This window comes from Cebus imitator, unplaced genomic scaffold (assembly GCF_001604975.1).
Source record: "Cebus imitator isolate Cc_AM_T3 unplaced genomic scaffold, Cebus_imitator-1.0 Scaffold42, whole genome shotgun sequence".
NCBI lineage: Eukaryota > Metazoa > Chordata > Mammalia > Primates > Cebidae > Cebus > Cebus imitator.
In genome coordinates, this window is record NW_016107357.1 from 18,007,160 (window position 1) to 18,027,477 (window position 20,318).

The 20,318-nt window shown below is 36.8% G+C and overlaps 1 protein-coding gene across 1 annotated transcript in view; it reads left to right on the top strand.

The window, feature by feature from the left end:
- RYR2 (ryanodine receptor 2) overlaps positions 1-20,318 on the top strand; it is a 787,527-nt gene that overhangs the window by 629,163 nt on the left and 138,046 nt on the right. Inside the window, exons 63-66 of the mRNA XM_037737814.1 lie at positions 3,404-3,453; positions 15,172-15,232; positions 16,517-16,755; positions 18,586-18,667. Coding sequence (XP_037593742.1) covers positions 3,404-3,453; positions 15,172-15,232; positions 16,517-16,755; positions 18,586-18,667 — 432 coding nt within the window. The remainder of the gene's footprint in view (positions 1-3,403; positions 3,454-15,171; positions 15,233-16,516; positions 16,756-18,585; positions 18,668-20,318) is intronic.

The following is a 20,318-nucleotide window of genomic DNA, read 5'->3' on the forward strand; positions in this document are numbered from 1 at the left end:
TCTTCCTAGCTACATAGTCTTGAAAATGCTTTTTCTCCTGCCTCAGTCTCCTGAGTAGCTGAGACTACAGGCTTGTGTCAGCACCATGCTTGGCTTTTTTTTTAATATATTTTTAGTAGAGACGGTGTTTCACCATGTTGGCCAGGCTCATCTTGAACTCCTGACCTCAGGTGATCCATCCACCTTGGCCTCCCAAAGTGCTGGGATTATAAGCATGAGCCGCCGCCTGGTGTGATTTCTGAATGCCAGCTATGTATGGCATGCTGCCTGAGGCCTGAAGATAAAGACACACACACAATAACACAATTCGTAACTTTAAGAAATTTAGAAGTACAGCTAAGTAGACACGTACATATAGAGCTACCTCTTCCAGCAGCTACGGTGAGTGTCAGTGGAGATATCTGCAGGGTGCTGGGAATAGAGAAGAGCTGTCAACAGGAGCTGGGTGTGGGTGACAGGGAAGAGAGAAAGTCAACAGGACTTGGTGATGAGCAATATGGCAAGTAGAAGGGAGTCCACTTAGGGCTGAAATTTCAACTCTGGATACTTGGAACGTTGTTGGGATCATTAACAGAAACAACAGAGTTCAGAAAAAGAATTGTTTCTAAGAAGAGGTTAAATTTGGTGGGATATTTATTGGAGTAGAAGGCACCCTAAGGTCATTCAGCTGAAGAAATCTAGCAGATTGGAAATATTAATATACGGGATTAATAGATTAGAGCAAGAGATGACATATTTGGGGATTATCTGAACATATCTATAAAATGCTTGAAGCTCTGAAAGTAGATCAAACTGAAGGAGAATAGAGAAAGAGGCAAAAGGTTGTGAATACTGATGTTTGAAGAATTATTACATTTACAGGGTTTTCAGGAGTAGGTCTTTGAAGAACATGAAGAATGATTAGAAAGAAAGCAAAAATTTAAAAAATTACTGGAAAACAAAATGCAAGGAGGGCAAGAGTTTCAAGATTTAAGTAATAAACAGTGCCAAATACTGTTGAGAGCTCTCCAAAAAAGAAAAGGTTGTTATCTTTGCTGAGTAGGGGCATTGGTGAACTTCAAAGGAGTGTTTCAGTACAAGGCAGTGAATAAATGCTGAAGAAGTTGATGCCTTATAAATTCTGGAGAATATTAGTGATAATGGGACAACATTCTCCGAGAAAGGGGGCAACAGTATTATAGAAAATATTTTTTAGAGAAAGTATAGGCCAAAGCTTATAATAATTAATCCTTATAGTTTGTATGAATACGTGCCCTAAGAGTAGATTGCATAGCAGAGGAAAAAGATATGATTTGCCTTCTTTGAGGACCTTGCCTTCTATATCTGTATTTCTCTCTGGTGGCACATATGGCAAGGAATCAGCAGAGATTGTCAAGTCATTTTTCTCTGGCAGATTTTCAGGCATTACCTACACGTTGGTAAATGGGATATAGAGTAGTCTGCTATTACAGCAAAGCATCCTAGGCTTGGATTCATTGGGCAAAACCTAAACCCAGCATTATAAATTCTGGATCATCAAGAATATCTCAGAATGTTTCACTCTGGGATACCAGAGAGCAATAGGTAAAATGTATGACTTAAAATAGATTGGAGTCTGGGGATCTAAAGTGTGTCCAATTCTAAGCTGAACTATTCTCTTTAGACAAAGGCAGACCCTTGCTGCATTAGCATGCGCTGCTGTCAGCTATAAAGCTTAGTAGATAAGGGCATCTGGACAAAGTTTCTCCTGTTTTATTGTCTTAAAATTATAGCACAAAGATAAATAATGCAGGTCAAGGGCCTCATGTGTAATCTTATGTCTAGCAGCCACTTGAATAGATCATTGTTTTAAAAACATTTTGTTCTGATAAGAAATTCCCCAAAGCCTCATATTCACTCAGACATTTACAGATGAACATTTTCTTGGAAAAGCTACAAAATACCCTTCATAATGTTCATCAAATACGTGAATCCACATTGTTATGGAAGTGAGGGATGATGGCTAAAACTTAGTGTAAAAGAGGTCAGCCTCATAAATGTCACTTTCTCTGCCCTCTCTCTTCCCATCCTGCCATGGGTCAGCCACTTTCATGTTATTCCATGGCTGGTCTGTATCCCTAGTCCTGGGGAGCTGTACGTTTGAGCTCAGCTGATAATACAGAGCTTTGCAAGAGAGCATGGTCAGTGAGGACTTCGCTGTTCTCATTATTGGGAAAAATCAAGCTGAGTGTGGGTGGTACCATACAAAGGGATCTTCAAGGTTAGAGTGTTTTTGGTAAGCGCTGGCTGGGTAGAGCCTGTGCTCTCTGAGAACTGAGAAGAGTGTGGGTAGATGTGAAGATAATGTTACTTGTATTGGTAGGGATTTGCAAATGGCCCCTGGGAGCAGCTGGACAGGGACCTCTTGCAGCCTGGGTTGGGAGCTGTAAAGGGGGGCTGAATGTCAGAACGCTGGTTTCTTAAAGTAAACTCATTCTGAGCTGAGTTTTGAGGGATGGGTAGACAGGAGTAAAGCATGAAAGTGAGTGAAGGGTATCTCTCAAAATAGGAACCTGCAAGGATCCCACCCAGCTGAGTCTTGGTGAAAAGAAAGGACAAATAGCAGGGATCTCCCAGGTTCAAGGGTCTGATCTGAGAGTTAGTGGATCCCAGCTTTGTCAGGCTGAATGTGGGCAGCCATTATTTGGAATGACTCTTTGCTAATTGCCATGAAGGACACAAAGACACAGGAACCTGCTCTGGAACAGACAAGAAATATACTTAGTTATCATTGGCATTCAGAGTCTTTAAGTTATCACATCTGTAATGCTTTCCTCTGAGTAATTATCAGTTGCTCAAATTCGGTTCCTACTTTACTGTATGCAAATTCACTGGATGCTTACGTTCTGTAAGGAGTGTGATCAAGGTTGGGGAAGAAGGAGATTTCAAATAATGAAACATATTAAAACTTAAAGTAACACTGTATGCTCAATGCACCATACTTTGGTTGTACAATAATGTCCATATATATATTTAAATCTAGAGTTTCAGTGGTACATTTGGGGAGATTGAACCAAATTTTTTCCTTGTGGTTTTTCAGTAGTTATATTTTTGTGGGGTTCATATAGGTTGCTTTTATATTAATTAGCTTTGCTTTCAATTTTTTTTGGTTTCTTATAATATGTGCTTTTTTTAACCATGTTTGTTAAAGATATGCACTCAGAGACTCTTTCTTTAATACCTTTACTCCACATTCTGCTCAGAGAATTGATTCTTTCTGCGTGACATCATGTTGCTTTTTTCCGGCTCATGTATCAGCTGTTTTTTTTTTTTTTTTTTTTTTTTCTTTTTTCTTCTTCTTTTATTTTTTTTTTAAATTTTCCCCTGTCTTTTCTACCTTCCCTTCCCCCTTCCCTTTTCTCTTTTGTTTTTCTTTTGTCTTCAGCCTATTCTGCAAACTTGGAGTTCTTGTCAGGCATAGGATTTCACTATTTGGTAAGGAGACCCTTGAAAAAATACAAGCATGGCCATCACTTGGTTTTCTTTGCCATTTCTGCACTGTGTTGTGTGCTGCTATGTTGCATGGATGCATGTTTGCATGGCTGCATGCATGGTTGTTGCAGGCCAAGATAAGGTCCTCGAGGTTGTTCATAAACAGCGTCATGTATGGTGAAATTGAGGACTCTATCTTTTTTACACTAGTCCAAAGCATATCTGAAAATAAAGACTACTATTAAAGAACAAATGAATGAAAATGGCAGGCTGCGCCATATTTTATCTCAGGGGTAAAAACAAAACAAAACCAGGCCCCTGGATTTGTGTTTGGTTACCTCTGATGGATTAAACAATGAGCTGTTATAAATCAAAATTTTAAACCGCACTTATTTTTTTTAATGCTCTTGACTACAGATTTGCATGTCTACTGCATTCCAAACATCGGAACATCATAGTCAAGACACTGACGCCAAGGAGCCTCGGAGCTTCACTTGGCAAGAGTGGCTTTTCTAGCACACTCATTCCAGAGTCAGTTTCTGTTTGTTTCTGAGAATTCACCTAGCTGAAGTCCATGTTCCAGAGCACCTGCTTCCGGACAGCTATGCAGGGTGGGCACTCACTTTCCGCAGACTTTCCCTGCCATGGGGCTTTAGAATCTGTAGTGGCTGGTGGAATTTGTGTTTCACACTTCCCTGCATCTGGTTTTATAAACTGCCAAAGAAAATGTGAGCCCTCTGCTCTCTAGGTTTTGAGACAGTGTTGGGGGTAATTTTAGTAATAAAACATTTAATGTATTGGTAGAGGTATTGTAAGTTCACTTCTATTTACAGGAAAAGCTAAGGATTAAAAAAATTAAACCATTTCTACAAAGTCACAGTTAAACTGAGGAATGGGCGTATGTATATACACATATGCACAAATAAGCTCTTCACATATTTTCTGAGAAATAATACTTTCTGGATATAGTAGGTTATTGCTATATTTGGTTTCTAGAATTATATCCAACATAAGCTGGAAACCACCATTCTCAGCAAACTGACACAAGAACAGAAAACCAAACACTGCATGTTCTCACTCATAGGTGGGAGTTGAACAATGAGAACACATGGACACAAGGAGGGGTGCATTACATACCAGGCCCTGTTGGGAGGTGGGGAGTGGAGGAAGGGATAGCATAGGAGAAATACCTAATGTAGATGATGGGCTGATGGGTGCAGCAAAGCACCATGGCACATGTATCTCTGTGTAACAAACCTGCACATTCTGTACATTTGCCCCAGAACTTAAAATATATATTTAAAAAGATGCTCTTAAATTTGGTAATGAAAATTTATATTTCATAAAAATTGCCTGAGTTTTTACATTAATATTTTGGTAATTTAAAATCAATGGGGCAATTATCTTTAGAATAATTTCTAGTTCACTGACTTTTGTTTCACTTCAACAGAGAAAAATTATCATGAGCTTGTTCAGGCAGGATTTAAACAGTGGATTCAAATATTCTCCATTTGTCTTCAGCAAGCACTATCTAATTATGCGTTATCTCTGATGACGGGCCTGTTTCTCAGCTGCTGTTTTGCAGTCTTATAAATGAGCATAATAATACTTTCTATGGTGCTATTTCTAACTCCCTGCTTATTGTATATTCTTGTTTTTTCCTGTTATACCTCACTATAATATCCTTAAATATTTTTTTGAGGTATTCCATACATGAAGCACACCAATCTTAAGAACATCTTGGCTAGGTGTGGTGGCTCATGCCTGTATCCCAGCACTTTGGGACGTTATGGTGAAAGAATCACTTGAGGTTAGGAGTTCAAGACCAGCCAGGGCAACATAGCAAGACCTTGTCTCTTTGAAAAAAAATAATAATAATTAATTAGCCAGGTGCAGTAGCACACACCTATAATCTTAGCTACACAGGAGGCTGAGATGAAGGATCACTTGAGCCCAGGAATTTGTGGCAGCCCTGAGCTATGATCAGAGCACTGTACTCTAACCTAGGAAACAGAGCAAAACCCTGTCTCTAATACAAGCAAATAAAAAGAACAACCTGATGAAAATTTATATACATATGCAACTATTTAATCATTGCTCAGGCCAAGGCATAGATTATTTCCAGTATGCCAGAGAATCCCTTGTGCCATTTTTCGAATTATACCCATCTCAACTGTGTGTAGACTTCCATTCTATGGATTCGTTTTGGTGCTTCTTGATAATCCATTTTTCCTTTTGAATATATCATTTATAAGTTTGGTCATTGAAGATATATGTATAATACAGCTTGTCATACTTGTTAGGGGACAAAAATGATACCTTAGCATTAATTCCTTCCCTGCGTGATCCTAGTGTTTCAATTAGACATTGTGGTTTCATGCCTCAGCCTTCTAACACTATTATCTTTATTTTTAAGGGGAATATATTGGAGACTTGATATGTGTTTTGCTACATCTCAAAGTGTATTTTTGCACATGTTTATATTATTAAAGTATATGTTATTGTTTCAAATTTGCTTTGATATTTGCCTATAAAAATATAAACTTCAGGAAGCCTTTATTAATCAAATGTATTCTAGTATAGACTTGCCAAATTATTAGAATCTTTAAGTCTTTTTTTTGTTTGTTTGATTTTGAGATGGAGTTTTTCTCTTCTTGCCCACCAAGCTGGAGTGCAGTGGCACGATCTTGCCTCACTGCAACCTCCACCCCTGGGTTCAAGTGATTCTCTTGCCTCAGCTTCCCGAGTAACTGGGATTACAGGCGCACACCACCATGCATGGCTAATTTTTTGTATTTTTAGTAGAAACAGGGTTTTAGCAGTTTAGCCAGGCTGGTCTCAAACTCCTGACCTCAGGTGATCCACCCCCCTCGGCCTCCCAAAGTACTGAGATTACAGGTGTGAGCCTCTGCACCCAGCTGAAGCTTTTAAGTCTTAAGCATTTAAGCTTCACATATTATGGGTATGGGGATAGCATTTAAACTTCACATATTATGGGCTTTAGATGCTAATATGACATCCCAGAGTGGACAGCCGGTTTGAAATCAGAAAACCTAGCTATAAGTCCTATTTTTCTAACTCAGCCAGCTGAATTATTTGGACAAGGGATTTAAATTTTCTGAATCTGCATTTTTTCGTTGTTAAAGTGGGCTAAAATACCTAATAAACCTAGAGATCTATTTTGTGTGAAATAATTTATGTGGAAGTGCTATGTAAAGTGTAACCTTATAGTTTTCACATGTTTCTAGTCTTACTAGAATTATTAGACTTCATTAATTTGTCTAAAGCTTTTTATTTACATAAATTACATACAAACTAAACTAGGAGACATAGCCATTTAAAATACACACACAGGGCCAGACGCAGTGGCTCACACCTGGAATCCCAGCACTTTGGGAGGCCAAGGTGGGCAGATCACTTGAGGTCAGGAGTTCAAGACCAGCCTGGGCAACATGGTGAGGCCCCATCTCAAATAAGAATATAAAAAATTAGCCAAGCATGATGGTACACATCTGTGGTCCCAGCTACTCAGGAGCCTTGGTGGGAGGATTGCTTAAGCCTGGCGGGCAGAAGTTGTAGTGAGCCAACATTGCACCATGCTCACACAAAAATATGCACAATACAGCCTTTATAATCAACCCATTTCTGGAATGAATCAGAAGTGTTATAACCCAACTGTTTATTTTTTGATTTATCAGCTATGCCAATGTGGATTTTTCCAAACAGAGAAATCTAATAGCATATATTCAGTGTTTGTTTGTATAAGGTCATATTAATCTATGTTTTTCACTCTACCTTTAATCATTTTCTTGAATTCTGGCTGGAAATACATTGATTATTAAATCATATTTTCTGTACTATCTTGGTTTAAAGATTTTTTTATGACCTAAACCGAAGAGTAAATTAAGGCAGAATTGAAAGTTGAGGGTAACAAGAAAATATGTGAGGTTTGTGATGATCAGCAAAGGTAAGGATGCAGAAAGATACACGTTAACTTGAATTATGTCAGAAACTGGAGACAAGGCAGGAGCATTAAAATAAATGAAGAGACAAAATACTTGTTCTGGTGGCAGTAATTGTGGTGAGCAGAGTTTGACGGGTAATGGAATATTTATTCTAGGTTGGCTGCCCCATTGTAATTATATCTCCAAACCTCACCTGTGCTTGAAATATTTTTCTAATATATGAAGTGAGGAGTCTCAAAACTCAGACTTTTGTATTTTTTATCTCTTATCTACTTTAAAATATGTCTTCTCCATTGATGGACACTATCCAGGAAGTAAGATATAGTGTTTTTCTGCCTCAGCTATTCTTTTTGAGACGTTTAAACAATTTTATTTTGTGTTTAAAAAGTTAAGGGTTTTAAACAGGAAGGCAAGCTGTATTACTCACAGAATTCTGATGAATCAATTAGAATACTTTATGGAATGAAAAAGAAAGAAAATAGCATCTTGTTTAAATATAGGCTTGCCTATTTGAATTCTGAAATGCTTGTAGTGAGTATAAGTTGGCGCACATGACCAATTTTGGAAATCCAGGTAGGATATGAATAGAATGTAGGCAGGCTGACAAGTGATATCCATATCATTTTCCATTTTCAAGGACCCAATGTTGACTAAAGAAATAGTGCTTTTAGGCTGGGCACAGTGGCTCATGCCCATTATCCCAGCACTTTGGGAGGCTGAGGAGGGCGGATCATGAGGTCAGGAGATCCAGACCATCCTGGGCAACACGGTGAAATCCTATCCCTACTAAAAATACAAAAATTAGCTGGGTGTGGTGGTGCATGCCTGTAATCCCAGATACTTGGGAGGCTGAGGTAGGAGAATTGCTTGAACCAGGGAGTTGGAGGTTGCAATGAGCCAAGATCGCACCATTGCACTCCAGCCTGGTGACAGAGTGAGACTCCATCTCAACCAAAAAAAGAAAAGGAAAGAAAGAAAAGAAATAGTGCTTTTATTCCCAGAGTTTCCCCTGACTTTTGCTACAGAGAAATTCTGATTACGAATTTCAAGGCAGTTAGAGGATACATAAGCCCTTCTATTACACTATTAGAATCTTTCAATTGTTTTTAGAGGAAGCAGCATCTGATAACTAAGACTCCAACAGTGATAGTGCTGGTGGCCCAGGTGGTGTATATCAGAGCTCCTTAAAGGCTTTCTTTTTACATGTGAAAAGAAATCTAATGCCTTAATAATACTCATTTTATGCATGCATTCAATAAACATGTATGTCTGCTATGTGAAAGGCAAGATAGGAGGCTAGGAAAATGAAGATTTATTTCTCTTTCCACACCTGAACCCAGACCAATATGCAAACATCTTTTGCTTGTAATACTCCAGGAGCATACCATCCATTCTCTTTGAATCCCCTCCTGCCTCCCTCAGCTGTGTTCCACCATGATCTTATCGAGTCTTCTCAAAACACACTTCTCCAATGACACTCCTGCATATTCAGTTCCTTCCCATGTCTTTAGAATAGGAAGATTTCTTAACCTAGCCATGTTAGTGTTTCCCACTGCATTCCTCACGGGCCATTCCGTCTGCATGTTCCAGCATGGCCTCCTTACTCACTACTCTTCTTCAGTTTCCTTGGCCTTCTGTCTGCCTCTTGAATACGTTAGATTCCTTTCTGCCCAGGCTTTTTGCACGTGCTGTAATTATTGCCCAAGTAAAGGACCCCCATCCATAACACTCATCTCCTCAGTCCTTCACACTCGTAACCAACTATCCATCCTTCAGACTCAAATCCAAACACTACTCTCTCAGGAAAGGCTTCCCTGATCTCCCTGATAATACTCCCTCCTCTTTCTATTATAACAGTCTCTGGCCCCTTGTACTTTTCCTCCGTATCACTGAAGGTGTGCTTACCAGCTTAACATCTCTCTCGCAACAACTCTCAGCTCTGTGCGGTCTTACTGTTGCATCCTCAGTGCCTAACAGGAAGTCTGGCACACAGTAGGTATTTTATGATTCTATGATGAATGAATGAATGAGCCAACCAGGTCCGGCCTTCAAGAAGCCTACAGTCTAATAGAGAAGGTCGATAAGTTAGCAGAGACTTACTCTGAGACAAATGCTAAGAACTTAGAAATGTTCTTACATTCACGAATGACGCAAGCTTTCCTTTGTTTATTTTGCTTAAGAGATTATTAAGAAAAATGTAGTACCTAATTATCCTACAACTTGTGAGAATCATATTTTTTTCCCCTTATTCCTTAAGAGGTCCATGAAAACACTTAGGCCACTTACATTGAAAAGAAAATAACACATAATTAATGACCCTTTAAATAATCAGATCATGAAACTCATCAACAATGATTTTTTTTCAGTTCCAGGAACTATTTGAAAAGGCTGGCACAAAATATTTATCACTTATAGGCCTTTCCTACCTTTCAGTTCCCTGGTGCCTTTTTAACATTCTAGTGAGACATTAAATGACCTGGACGCTCCTCGGAGTTATGGAGGATTTTTGAATTAATGACGTAGGTACATCTAGGAATACCAGCAACAAAGCCAGCATTTTGTAATATGATGCGCATAATATTGCAACACTTCTGGGTTGACCTAGAACCCAAAATACAACATATTAATACATCTCCAATGTTAGTTACAGGAGTGTTAAACGAGATAAATATTATAACATGTTTAAAATGAAACAGTACCTGTTGTTAAAATATTCAGTTTTTTTCCAAGTGAGTATGCCTAATTTATACCAGTGCATAAATCTTAATGTTATGTTTGGAAGAGTTTTAAAAGTAGATGCTAAGTACTACAGTGGATTCTATCAACTCTTATTTCTCCCTAATCAACAAATTAGTGGATTAAGTTTATGTGGATACTTCTAATATCTCTCCCTAAAAAACGCAGACATATTTAAATGATGATTCCTGTCTCATCTCAGAAGTTATTATATTAGAAAATTAATATGTTTTTATTATCTCGAGCAAGGTTCAGATTGTGCTTGTGTTTGCTTGGTAGGACACATGTAATAAAAGGAAAAATACTTAAAGTACTCAGAATCACTGAGGATAGAAACATCTGAGGATTCAGTGTACCGCTAAGTTGAGAATTTAATGGTTCAATTGCGCAGTCTATCACTATTTTCTTATCCTTGTTATTCATAACTGGAGGATCATTGAGATCTTTCTCTAATTTAAAAATTCTGTAGTACTGTGACAATATGCATAGCAAAACAACTATTTCCTAGACTTATTATATTGTAAAAAAAAATCTCATTTTTATAGAGAAGTTCAGAAATGTTGGAATTAGATGCCTATAGTGAAGGTAATAAAGTATACATAGTATTAGAGCAATACAGATAATTCTTTCAGTGGAACATAGCACTATGGGAGAATCTCCTGGCATTGGGAAAAATGAATAGGAAATGTAGTTATTCAAACTGTGTCCTCAGTTTGACTGAAACTTCTCACCAAATTAGGGAACCAATAATTTTACTCTTTTCATTATTACAGACTTTAGAAATAACAAAGTCATTGATACTCTTCAATTTCTCTCTATTCTCTCATCATTGTGAGAGAAATTTATATCTTCTGGCATAATGGTATTTCACATTATTAATAGAATTCTGCCAAGGTTAATCATTTCTTAAGAAAAAAGAATACAATATTACAAATGTAGAGAAGAATGAAAAGTAGAATGAGTGCTATCACTGTTTCCAGAAGAAAGAGAAGTCAACATTCTGTGAATCCTCAGTGTACCAGATTATACAATAGAACTAGTATATGACATGTCAAATTTGAGATAACATTGAGAATTCCTGAGTTAGAGAAACTTTATTAAAAGACCACAGAACAAAATTTGGTATTAATATGCAAAAATTATTTATATTCATATTATGTAATTTTGTTATTTTTATTATTTAGAGAGTTGTATATACGGTTGTTATGTTTTTAAAACTCAATGTTGTCTCTATTGTTATTGGACTCAGGCGAAAGTTGTTGTTTTAATTATGTACTTTTTGTGTTTACACATACCTTGATGTACTGTTACAAATACACAATCTTAAGGACAAATAGGCAATCTGTAAGTGTTTCCCTAAGTGTTTAAAGGTGCTGACAGGTATATATTTGAGGACAAGAGAAGTAACTGGGTCCTTGAAATACTGTGAGTTGAAAAGTATCAATTTTTTTTAACACCGCCTAGAGCAATGAAGCAATTACGTAAACTTAAGCACATAAAATCCAGTAGCCACCTTAAACTTTTATCATCTTATAAATACTGTACTGGCCCTTCCTGTTCTTGCTAATATCATGATTGACATTTCTGATTATGGTAATCTGGATAGCTTTAAGAAGGGCAATATTTAAGCTGTTATTTTATTTAAAAGCCTTATTGCATGCTTTACCTCTTTCAGAATAATCATCGCTTTAGGCTTCTTACACGTGCTAATGGGATTGACATTTTTGCTTAGCCTGCAAATTAAAATATTGAAGACTCGACTTTTTCTGCACCCATGCAGTCCATTTCCCACCATTTTTTACATAGAGGTGTTTCTATTTAAAGTTGCGCTGCGTTTAAAAGGGGTCTACCGAAATGTAAAAATTTGTGGAGTTTATAGTTTCTTCCTTTATCTGTCACAGAAATTTCATATTCCCAGTACACAGTTTCAGTCAACCCGCAGAATGTGTCTGGCCATTTCCTACTCTTCTTACATCCTGCAGTCAGTCCACAAATGTTTTAAGGGCCCGCTGTATGTCAGACACTATTCTAGCTGGAGGGAGCAAAGCAAACGAAAATCCCAGCCTCTCAAGGGTAAACGAATAGAAGTTTAAATATCCCTGGTCACCCTTTATGGAAAAGGGCATGTGTAAACTCGGTCCAAAGTACACACACTGATAATCTATAGTAAGAGACAGCAGCTTAGAAGGGAAATGGACAGACAGAGAACTGAGTGTTTTAGGAAAAGTGAGGGACCAGTCTTTCTGGTTTGGGGCTGATTAATAGTTGCATAAGACTCATACACGTTGCACTACGTGTCTTCTTCCTCATGGGCCTTCTCTTTCATATTTTCTATACTGCATCTTTCTTATCTTCTCTGCCTCTAAAGACTGGAAGCCCTGGGCCTTTTTTCTTCTGTACTTATTTTCATTCTGGCTAGTTTCATTTAGGCTCATGATGTTTAAAATTAAATGTATGTTTACGATGCCCAAGGCTCAGATCTCTTCCCTGCACTGCAGACTTTTTTTTTTTTAATCAATTGCCTATTCTACATCTTTACCAGAATTACTAACAGGCTCATCACACTTACTACGTGCAAAGCAAGGGTCAGGACCCGCCCCGCCCCCGCCTTCCTTTCCTCACAGCCTGCTTCCTGTGCTCTTTCCATACCGTTAAATGGTGCCACCTTTCACCCAGTTACTCAGGCAAAAACCCTTACAGTTATGCCTGACTGCTTTCCTGCTCACCTCACCTTCAATCCATAAGTAAATCCTTAAAATATATTCTCAAGTTCTTCACCGCTTATATCCGAATCTGAATTCACCATCACCAGTCAACTGATTCAGTTGCTGCAGTAGGTCCCTGATTATCTTCCACTCTTGCTCTTCCAGAATTTCCCGCATTGGGAATTAGTTCTTCAAAGATATAAATCATATCCCATCCTGATCACAACCTAAGATTATCTTCCTGCTGCACTGAAAATCCAAGGGCTTGCTCTAACCAAGCTCTAGAGCCTGACCTCTCCGCACTGCCTTAGCCACTTGACCCTCCTTGCTGGGAACACCAGGTTTATTTTTTGTCTCAGGGCCTTTGCATGTGCTCCTCCTGTGTCTGGGTCCCTTTCCCATATATATGGATGGTTTGTTTCTTTATGTCATTCCAACCTCTGCTCAAATGCTGCTTCCGCAAGGACTCACAACCACTCTCCGTGTTATTCTACCCAGTTTCTATTGTTCTATAGATACATCAAATATATGGAACAAATATATATATATATATGTATGTATGTATATATAATTGTGGCCTGCTGTTATATGTCGATATTTTGTTAAATGATTTTTTTTCTTACTGATTCATCATCTATATCCCTCTTTACAGTGTAAGTACCATGAGGACTATTTTGTTTATTACTGGATATTTGAGAGTGCCTAGTTTTTATATTTATTTTTATTTTTAATTTTTTTTTTTTGAGACAGAGTTTCGCTCCATTGCCAGGCGCCAGCCTGGAGTGCAGTGATGCGATCTCGGCTCACTGCAACCTCCGCCTCCCCGGTTCAAGAGATTCTCCTGCCTCAGCCTCCCGAGTAGCTGGGACTACAGGCATGAGCCACCACGCCCAGCTAATTTTTGTATTTTTAGTAGAGACGGGGTTTCACCATGTCGGCCAGGATGGTCTAAACTCTTGACCTCGTGGTCCGCCCACCTCAGCCTCCTAACGTGCTGGGATTACAGGCGTGAACCACCATGCATGGCCTAGTATTTGTCTTTATTTGTTGAGACAAAGAATCATCAGATCAATACTTCTGAGGGTTCCAGGAGAAGGCCTAGCACTGGCATCTGCCAGTGGACAGGGAAATAACAAATCCTACCTTTCTGCTCATTTTGTCTTCATTATTACCAGGAATTTTGACACTTGAAGCACAAGATGAGGGAATATGTTCATAAATAACTCAGAATCTCAGAATAAGTATTTAATACCTTATTTTTTCTTTTTTGTATTATATCACTAAACTGGCTTGCCCATGTTCTAATACACTTATTTCAGCGTATACTTTAGTCATTCATTTTAGGTTACTTTTTTGTATAAAGAATATAACATATACCAATATCACAAAAACTTACATTCAAATTGAAGTTGCCAACCTCAGGACCCAGGAGATGAGTGTGTGTGTGTGTGTGTGTGTGTGTGTATGTGTGTGTGTGTGAGTAATCAAAGTATAGAATGAGGAACTGATAATGTCAAACTGTATTGTAAGTGGTCAAATTATTTTGTTACCTTGAATTCATCATTTTATTTGCTTTCTGTATATCCATTACAAAGAAAAATATATGTAATGCTTTTATCACTCGTATTTCTGTACTTCCTGGTAAAATCTGCCAGTCAAAATGAGTGAATTTTATTTTACTTTCAAGAGCAGTTACTATCATCTCAAAATCTCATAGAAGTATTATTTAACTTCTTTAGTCTCTGATTTTTTTTTTTTACATGAAGGTTTAGTGCTTTTTGGTTTTTACCAAAGACCAATAACATTCAAGGAAATTAATTTATCTTCTTGCAGTTGAATTCAGGCAGATCAATTCATCTTAACGCAGTGGAATGAAATAAGAAAGCAGAGATACTTGGTGCAATTAAAATGGAATTAAAATTTTTAAACTTTAAGCCCACCTCGTTTCATAAAGGATATGAGCTGACCTCAAAAGTTTGTAAAGAAGAAGATTTAAATATACAATGAGATGGGTGGGAGAGGGGATTATTGAAAACTTCATTTAAAACTCTTTTAGCCTGGTGCAGTGCTTTTGAATGCTTCTTGGGCATGTCAGCTATTTGATGAGACCGACTTTATTGCTTTTCTACTTACATTTGCATAACCACTTTTAAGCAGAAAAAACGCATGATTTCAAACTTGATTATTAAAAATCTTTAAAATTATTACTATTGAGTTGCGTCATTGACTAATTTTTCTAGCACAAATATTAGTAGAAAAGAAGAATATTGAGAACTTCTCAGGGCAATTTATATAGCATTTTGTTTCCTCTTTAGGTAATGATGCAACGTCAATTGTCAACTGTCTTCATATTTTGGGTCAAACTTTGGATGCAAGGTAAATAGATACTTTGACCTAAATAAATTACTATAATAATACATACACACACACACACACACACACACACACACACATATATATATATATATATATACATAAACATATACATATAAATTTTAAGAAGGACCCAGTTGTGTTGATTTTATTCTTTGGATTTGTAACAATGTCTTGTGTAGATGAAAAGAAAAACGTTTTAAAATTACTAGTACAGTGGCAGGTTCTTTTTATGATCATATGTAGATGATTATTTAATGCCATGTCATTTCTGTAGCAGCCAGGAATATAGCTGAGAGTTGAACTGGTAATGTGTCATGCAGGAAAAGTGGCAAAGTGACAATTCTAGAGATCTTCTCAGCTTCCAGGCATGGTCTTTGTGCTTAACATTCATAATAACATTTGACTTTTTAGGAAACATGAGAGTTTTATTCTCATTTTACAGATGAATAAAGTGATGTTTAAGATTGCGTACTAAGTGTGTAGGTAGATGAATTCCCATTTGTGTGCTTCCCTCTCTGTCCTGTCAACTTGACCAGAAATCCAGCATGTTTACCAAGTACAAAATCAGTTCATTTAGCATGGCCGATTCAGCCTTTAAGCCATACATTTAGTTTATATGTTGTGTGGGATAAATCTAAGTAAAAGTTTATGAATGTCTCCTAAAGACAATATTCCACAATACTCTGGGATTATCCATTCTTGTGTTTAAGATTTCATTTAAGGTCTTTTCTTTAATAAATACAGATAATAATAAATATCATTACAGACCTTCACTTCCTACTAGAAATAGCAGCATTAGGGTGTCACTTCTGTATGAATTTCAGCTTTCAGTGGCTGCTTTAGAAAAGACTTGATTACTACACCTTAAAACACAAACATCTGTATCAGTTGTTGAGTTGGTTTAGCTGACATGAAATGTTTTTTTCTACCCATTGCCTCAGGAAACATTCTAGTTTTGTGGGATTTGAGATTAACTATACTCACCTCACAGCTGTGTTTTGTTGGTTCAGTTGGAGACGGTTAATGATAAACACATAGCCTTAGCACAGACTTTTGCTCCAAGGTTTTAATAAGTTGTCTATGAAGGCATTTGGAAAAGGTGATTTACAGAGCAGTGTTGCTGTAACTTCAAGTATAGTGAAAAGACTTGTTTTAGAGTTGATTTTAAAACTTTGTTGCCAGATGGGTACAGTAATGGAGAACTAAACATAATAGGAGAACCACATTTTATTTGTATTTCATTTGTTCCTGTTGGAAGATACAAGTCCTCCCTTAACTTCCTAGGACGGTGATGAAGACTGGCCTGGAGAGTGTTAAAAGTGCGCTCAGAGCTTTTCTGGACAATGCTGCAGAGGACCTGGAGAAGACCATGGAAAATCTCAAGCAGGGCCAGTTCACCCACACCCGAAACCAGCCCAAAGGGGTTACTCAAATTATCAATTACACCACGGTGGCCCTGCTGCCAATGCTGTCATCATTATTTGAACATATTGGCCAGCATCAGTTTGGAGAAGACCTAATATGTATGTAAATTTCTTGGAGTTTTTAAAAAATCAAAATACCCTGTAGTACAATCAAAAACAGTAGTGGCCACATCTGGATTACTGAAATACTATTTACATATTAAAATGCCTTTTTAAATTGCAAAACATAACAGGTTGACATTTGAGTGATAGACACCATTCTTACAGAAACAGATCTCTGAATTACATGGATCCATAGAGAGGACCAGTAAGGTACTGGTTATAGAAAATAAGTTCTGCCTGTAATCCCAGCGCTTTGGGAGGCTGAGGCAGGCAATCACGAGGTCAAGATATCGAGACCATCTTGGCCAACATGATGAAACCCTGTCTCTATTAAAAATACAAAAAAAAAAAAATAGCTGGGTGTGGTGGCACACGCTTGTAGTCTCAGCTGCTTGGGAGGCTGAGCTAGAAGAATCGCTTGAACCTGGGAAGTGGAGGTTGCAGTGAGCCGAGATCATGCTACTGCACTCCAGCCTGGCAACAGAGCGAGGCTCCATCTGAAAAAAACAAAAAGAAAAGAAAAGAACTTCCACGTTGTAGAAGTTTCCAAATTACTATTCTGCATTGCCTCTTTTCACAGAAATGTTTTAATGCAGTTGGACCATATAACATGCAACATCAAATGTTTTCAAATTATTTCTGGATCAATACTGATTGTTCCTACAAGCTTGACAACGTAATAATGTGAAGACTACTGAAACAAAGTCTGCGTCTAAATAATTGGTCTTTTAGAGTGTCTCCAGTATCTTCTCTTCAGAGGTTTCTGACAGTTTGTAGGGAAGCTTTAATCTGCTCTTTGGGGCTGGCACTCAGTAGTTAATAAAAATATACAAAGAATGGCCAAGATTACATGGAAAAACTAACACATGAGCTGTTTTAACTCCCCACTGTCCTGCTGATAAGAGCAGGAGATAAGACATGAGCGTTTGTTGAGCAGAATCACAGACTCAGACTCTTGCATTGCATGTTCCTCAGGTGACGGGCACCTCTGCAAAAACTGCTGAGTCATTCAGTGGATGCTGCAACTAACTACCAGTGACAAAGTGTTTATTTTAAATTTTGTTTTAAGAAAGCATGTTAAGTCTGGGTGCTGGCTCATGCCTGTAATCTCAGTACTTTGGGAGGCCAAGGCGGGTGGATCACCTGAGATTGGGAGTTCAAGACCAGCCTGGTCAACGTGGTGAAACCCTGTCTCTACTAAAAATACAGAAATTAGCCAGACATGATGGTGCGCACCTGTAATCTCAGCTACTTGGGAGGCTGAGACAGGAGAATCGCTTGAACTCAGGAGGGCAAGTTGCAGTGAGCCGATATTGCCACTGCACGCCAGCCTGAGTGACAGAGCAAGACTCTGTCTCAAAAAAAAAAAAAAAAAAGGAAAAAAGCATACTTAAATGTGCCTTTTATTTATTTATTTTTATTTGTATAAATTTATGGGTTACAAGTATAGATTTCTGGGCTTTTAGGGTATCCATCACCCAAAAAATGAACATCTGTGCCCATTAAGTAATTTCTCAACATCTGCCTCCTCCTGACCCCAACCTCTGAGTCTTGTCTGTTATTCTACTCTCTATGTCCATGTGTACACATTGTTTAGTACCCGCTTATAAGTGAGGACATGTGATATTTGACTTTATATGCCTGGCTTGTTTCACTTAAGATAACAACCGCCAGTTCCATCCATTTTGCTGCAAAAGACATGATTTCATTCTGTTTTATGGATGAGTAGTATATAGCCTAAACTGGATAGTATATAGCTTAAGCTTTTACAGGACAGTGTATAAATAAGTGGGTTTTTCTTTCAAGTGATACTCTCTTTTTCCTTAGTGGAAGATGTCCAGGTGTCTTGTTACAGAATTCTTACTAGCTTATATGCTTTGGGAACCAGCAAGAGTATTTATGTGGAGAGGTAAGAATTTTTAAAGTTTAACTTTGTATCAATTGCTGCTTTAAGTTTTATAACCATTTATTTCAAGGATCTTTATTTCATCAACTGCTTCCTAGTTTTAAACTAAGCCAGATCAACCTTTTAAATTCCTTGGAAGTAATTAGATAATCTTTACACAAAATAAGAATTGATGTAATAAAGGATAATGGAGTTATGCAAAGAAATTAAAGCACTAATAATAAAGACTATACTTAATATGAAGTTTCAACTTTGAGTGTTTGAGTCTTATGAAAGCACCTGCTAGTGCAGGTACTCAGCATATATCAGAAATTCAAAGTAAGTATGAATATGAGCAGTTATTTAAGCTAGTTTTATTTTTTCATGTTCTCAAGTTTCAGGAGGGAGTGGTTTGCAGTGTTAAATGACGTGAATAGGTAAAGCAAGAAAAGGTATCCCCAGTAAATTTAAAATGAAGAGATCACTGGCAACTTCAGTAAGACATTTCTGTGAACCAGACAAGAAAAACAGGTCAGTTTTAAAAGGCAAGAGTAAATAAAAAGACAGTCTGATAGAAGATTTAATTATGAATAAATACAAATTCTCCCCACATTGATCTATAATTACAATACAGTTTCAAACAGAAATTTGCTTTGTATCCAACTTCACAAAATAATTCAAAAGTTTATTTCAAAGAATAAACCCATGAGACTAGCCAATAAAATTTAGAGGGGAATAAAAGAGTAATGAACAGGTACTCATTTGGCCTACCAAATATTAAAACCTGTAAAGCTATAATAATTAAAATAGGATGAGATTCATATACAAAAATAGAAAATTAGATCAGTGGAAAAATATAATTGGGTTTACTCTGAACACTTTAACAACATTTTTACCTGCATTTAAGTAAACTCAATTTTCATATTATTTTTATGGTTATGAAATATATGAAGGAATTAAAATAATTCCTTGAAATGTTATGGCATTTTTGACGTGTTGGCTGTTTTCTGCTTTTCACTGATATACCTAGTGCTAGATCTATGTTCCTGGATTCCATTGTATTTTATGCTCATTTCCCTTAGCTGTATTCTCAGAATTTGGAATTATAAGTTAAAGGGTAAACCCGTATTACAGGATTATGGTACTCATTTCACTGCCTTTTCAGAAAATTGATTCAATTGATATTCTCAAGTTTTACAAGTGAATGCTAATTTCCTCATTTGTTCCTTACTTCAGATTATCTTTTTTTCTTTTCAGTGCTTATGAATGTGATACTTGAAAATAGTTTAAATGTATTATATGTCATAAATAGTATAACTATAAAATAGTACTATTTATATATATATATTTATATATATATATAGTTTATATATAGTTATACTATTTACGTAAATAGTATAACTATAGATAATTAATTATATATAGTATAACTATATGTAGCCATACTATGTAGTATAACTATATGTAGTTATATATACATAATAGTATATATATATATATAGTTATACTATATAGTTATATAGTATATATAGTATATACAGAAATATATATCGTTAATAGTTAATATAAATAGTATTATTTATATATAAATATAAATATATAAATATATAAAAAGTGCATTTAAAAATATAAATAGGGTTAGTACTATTTTTATATATATTTTTTTTTAATGCAC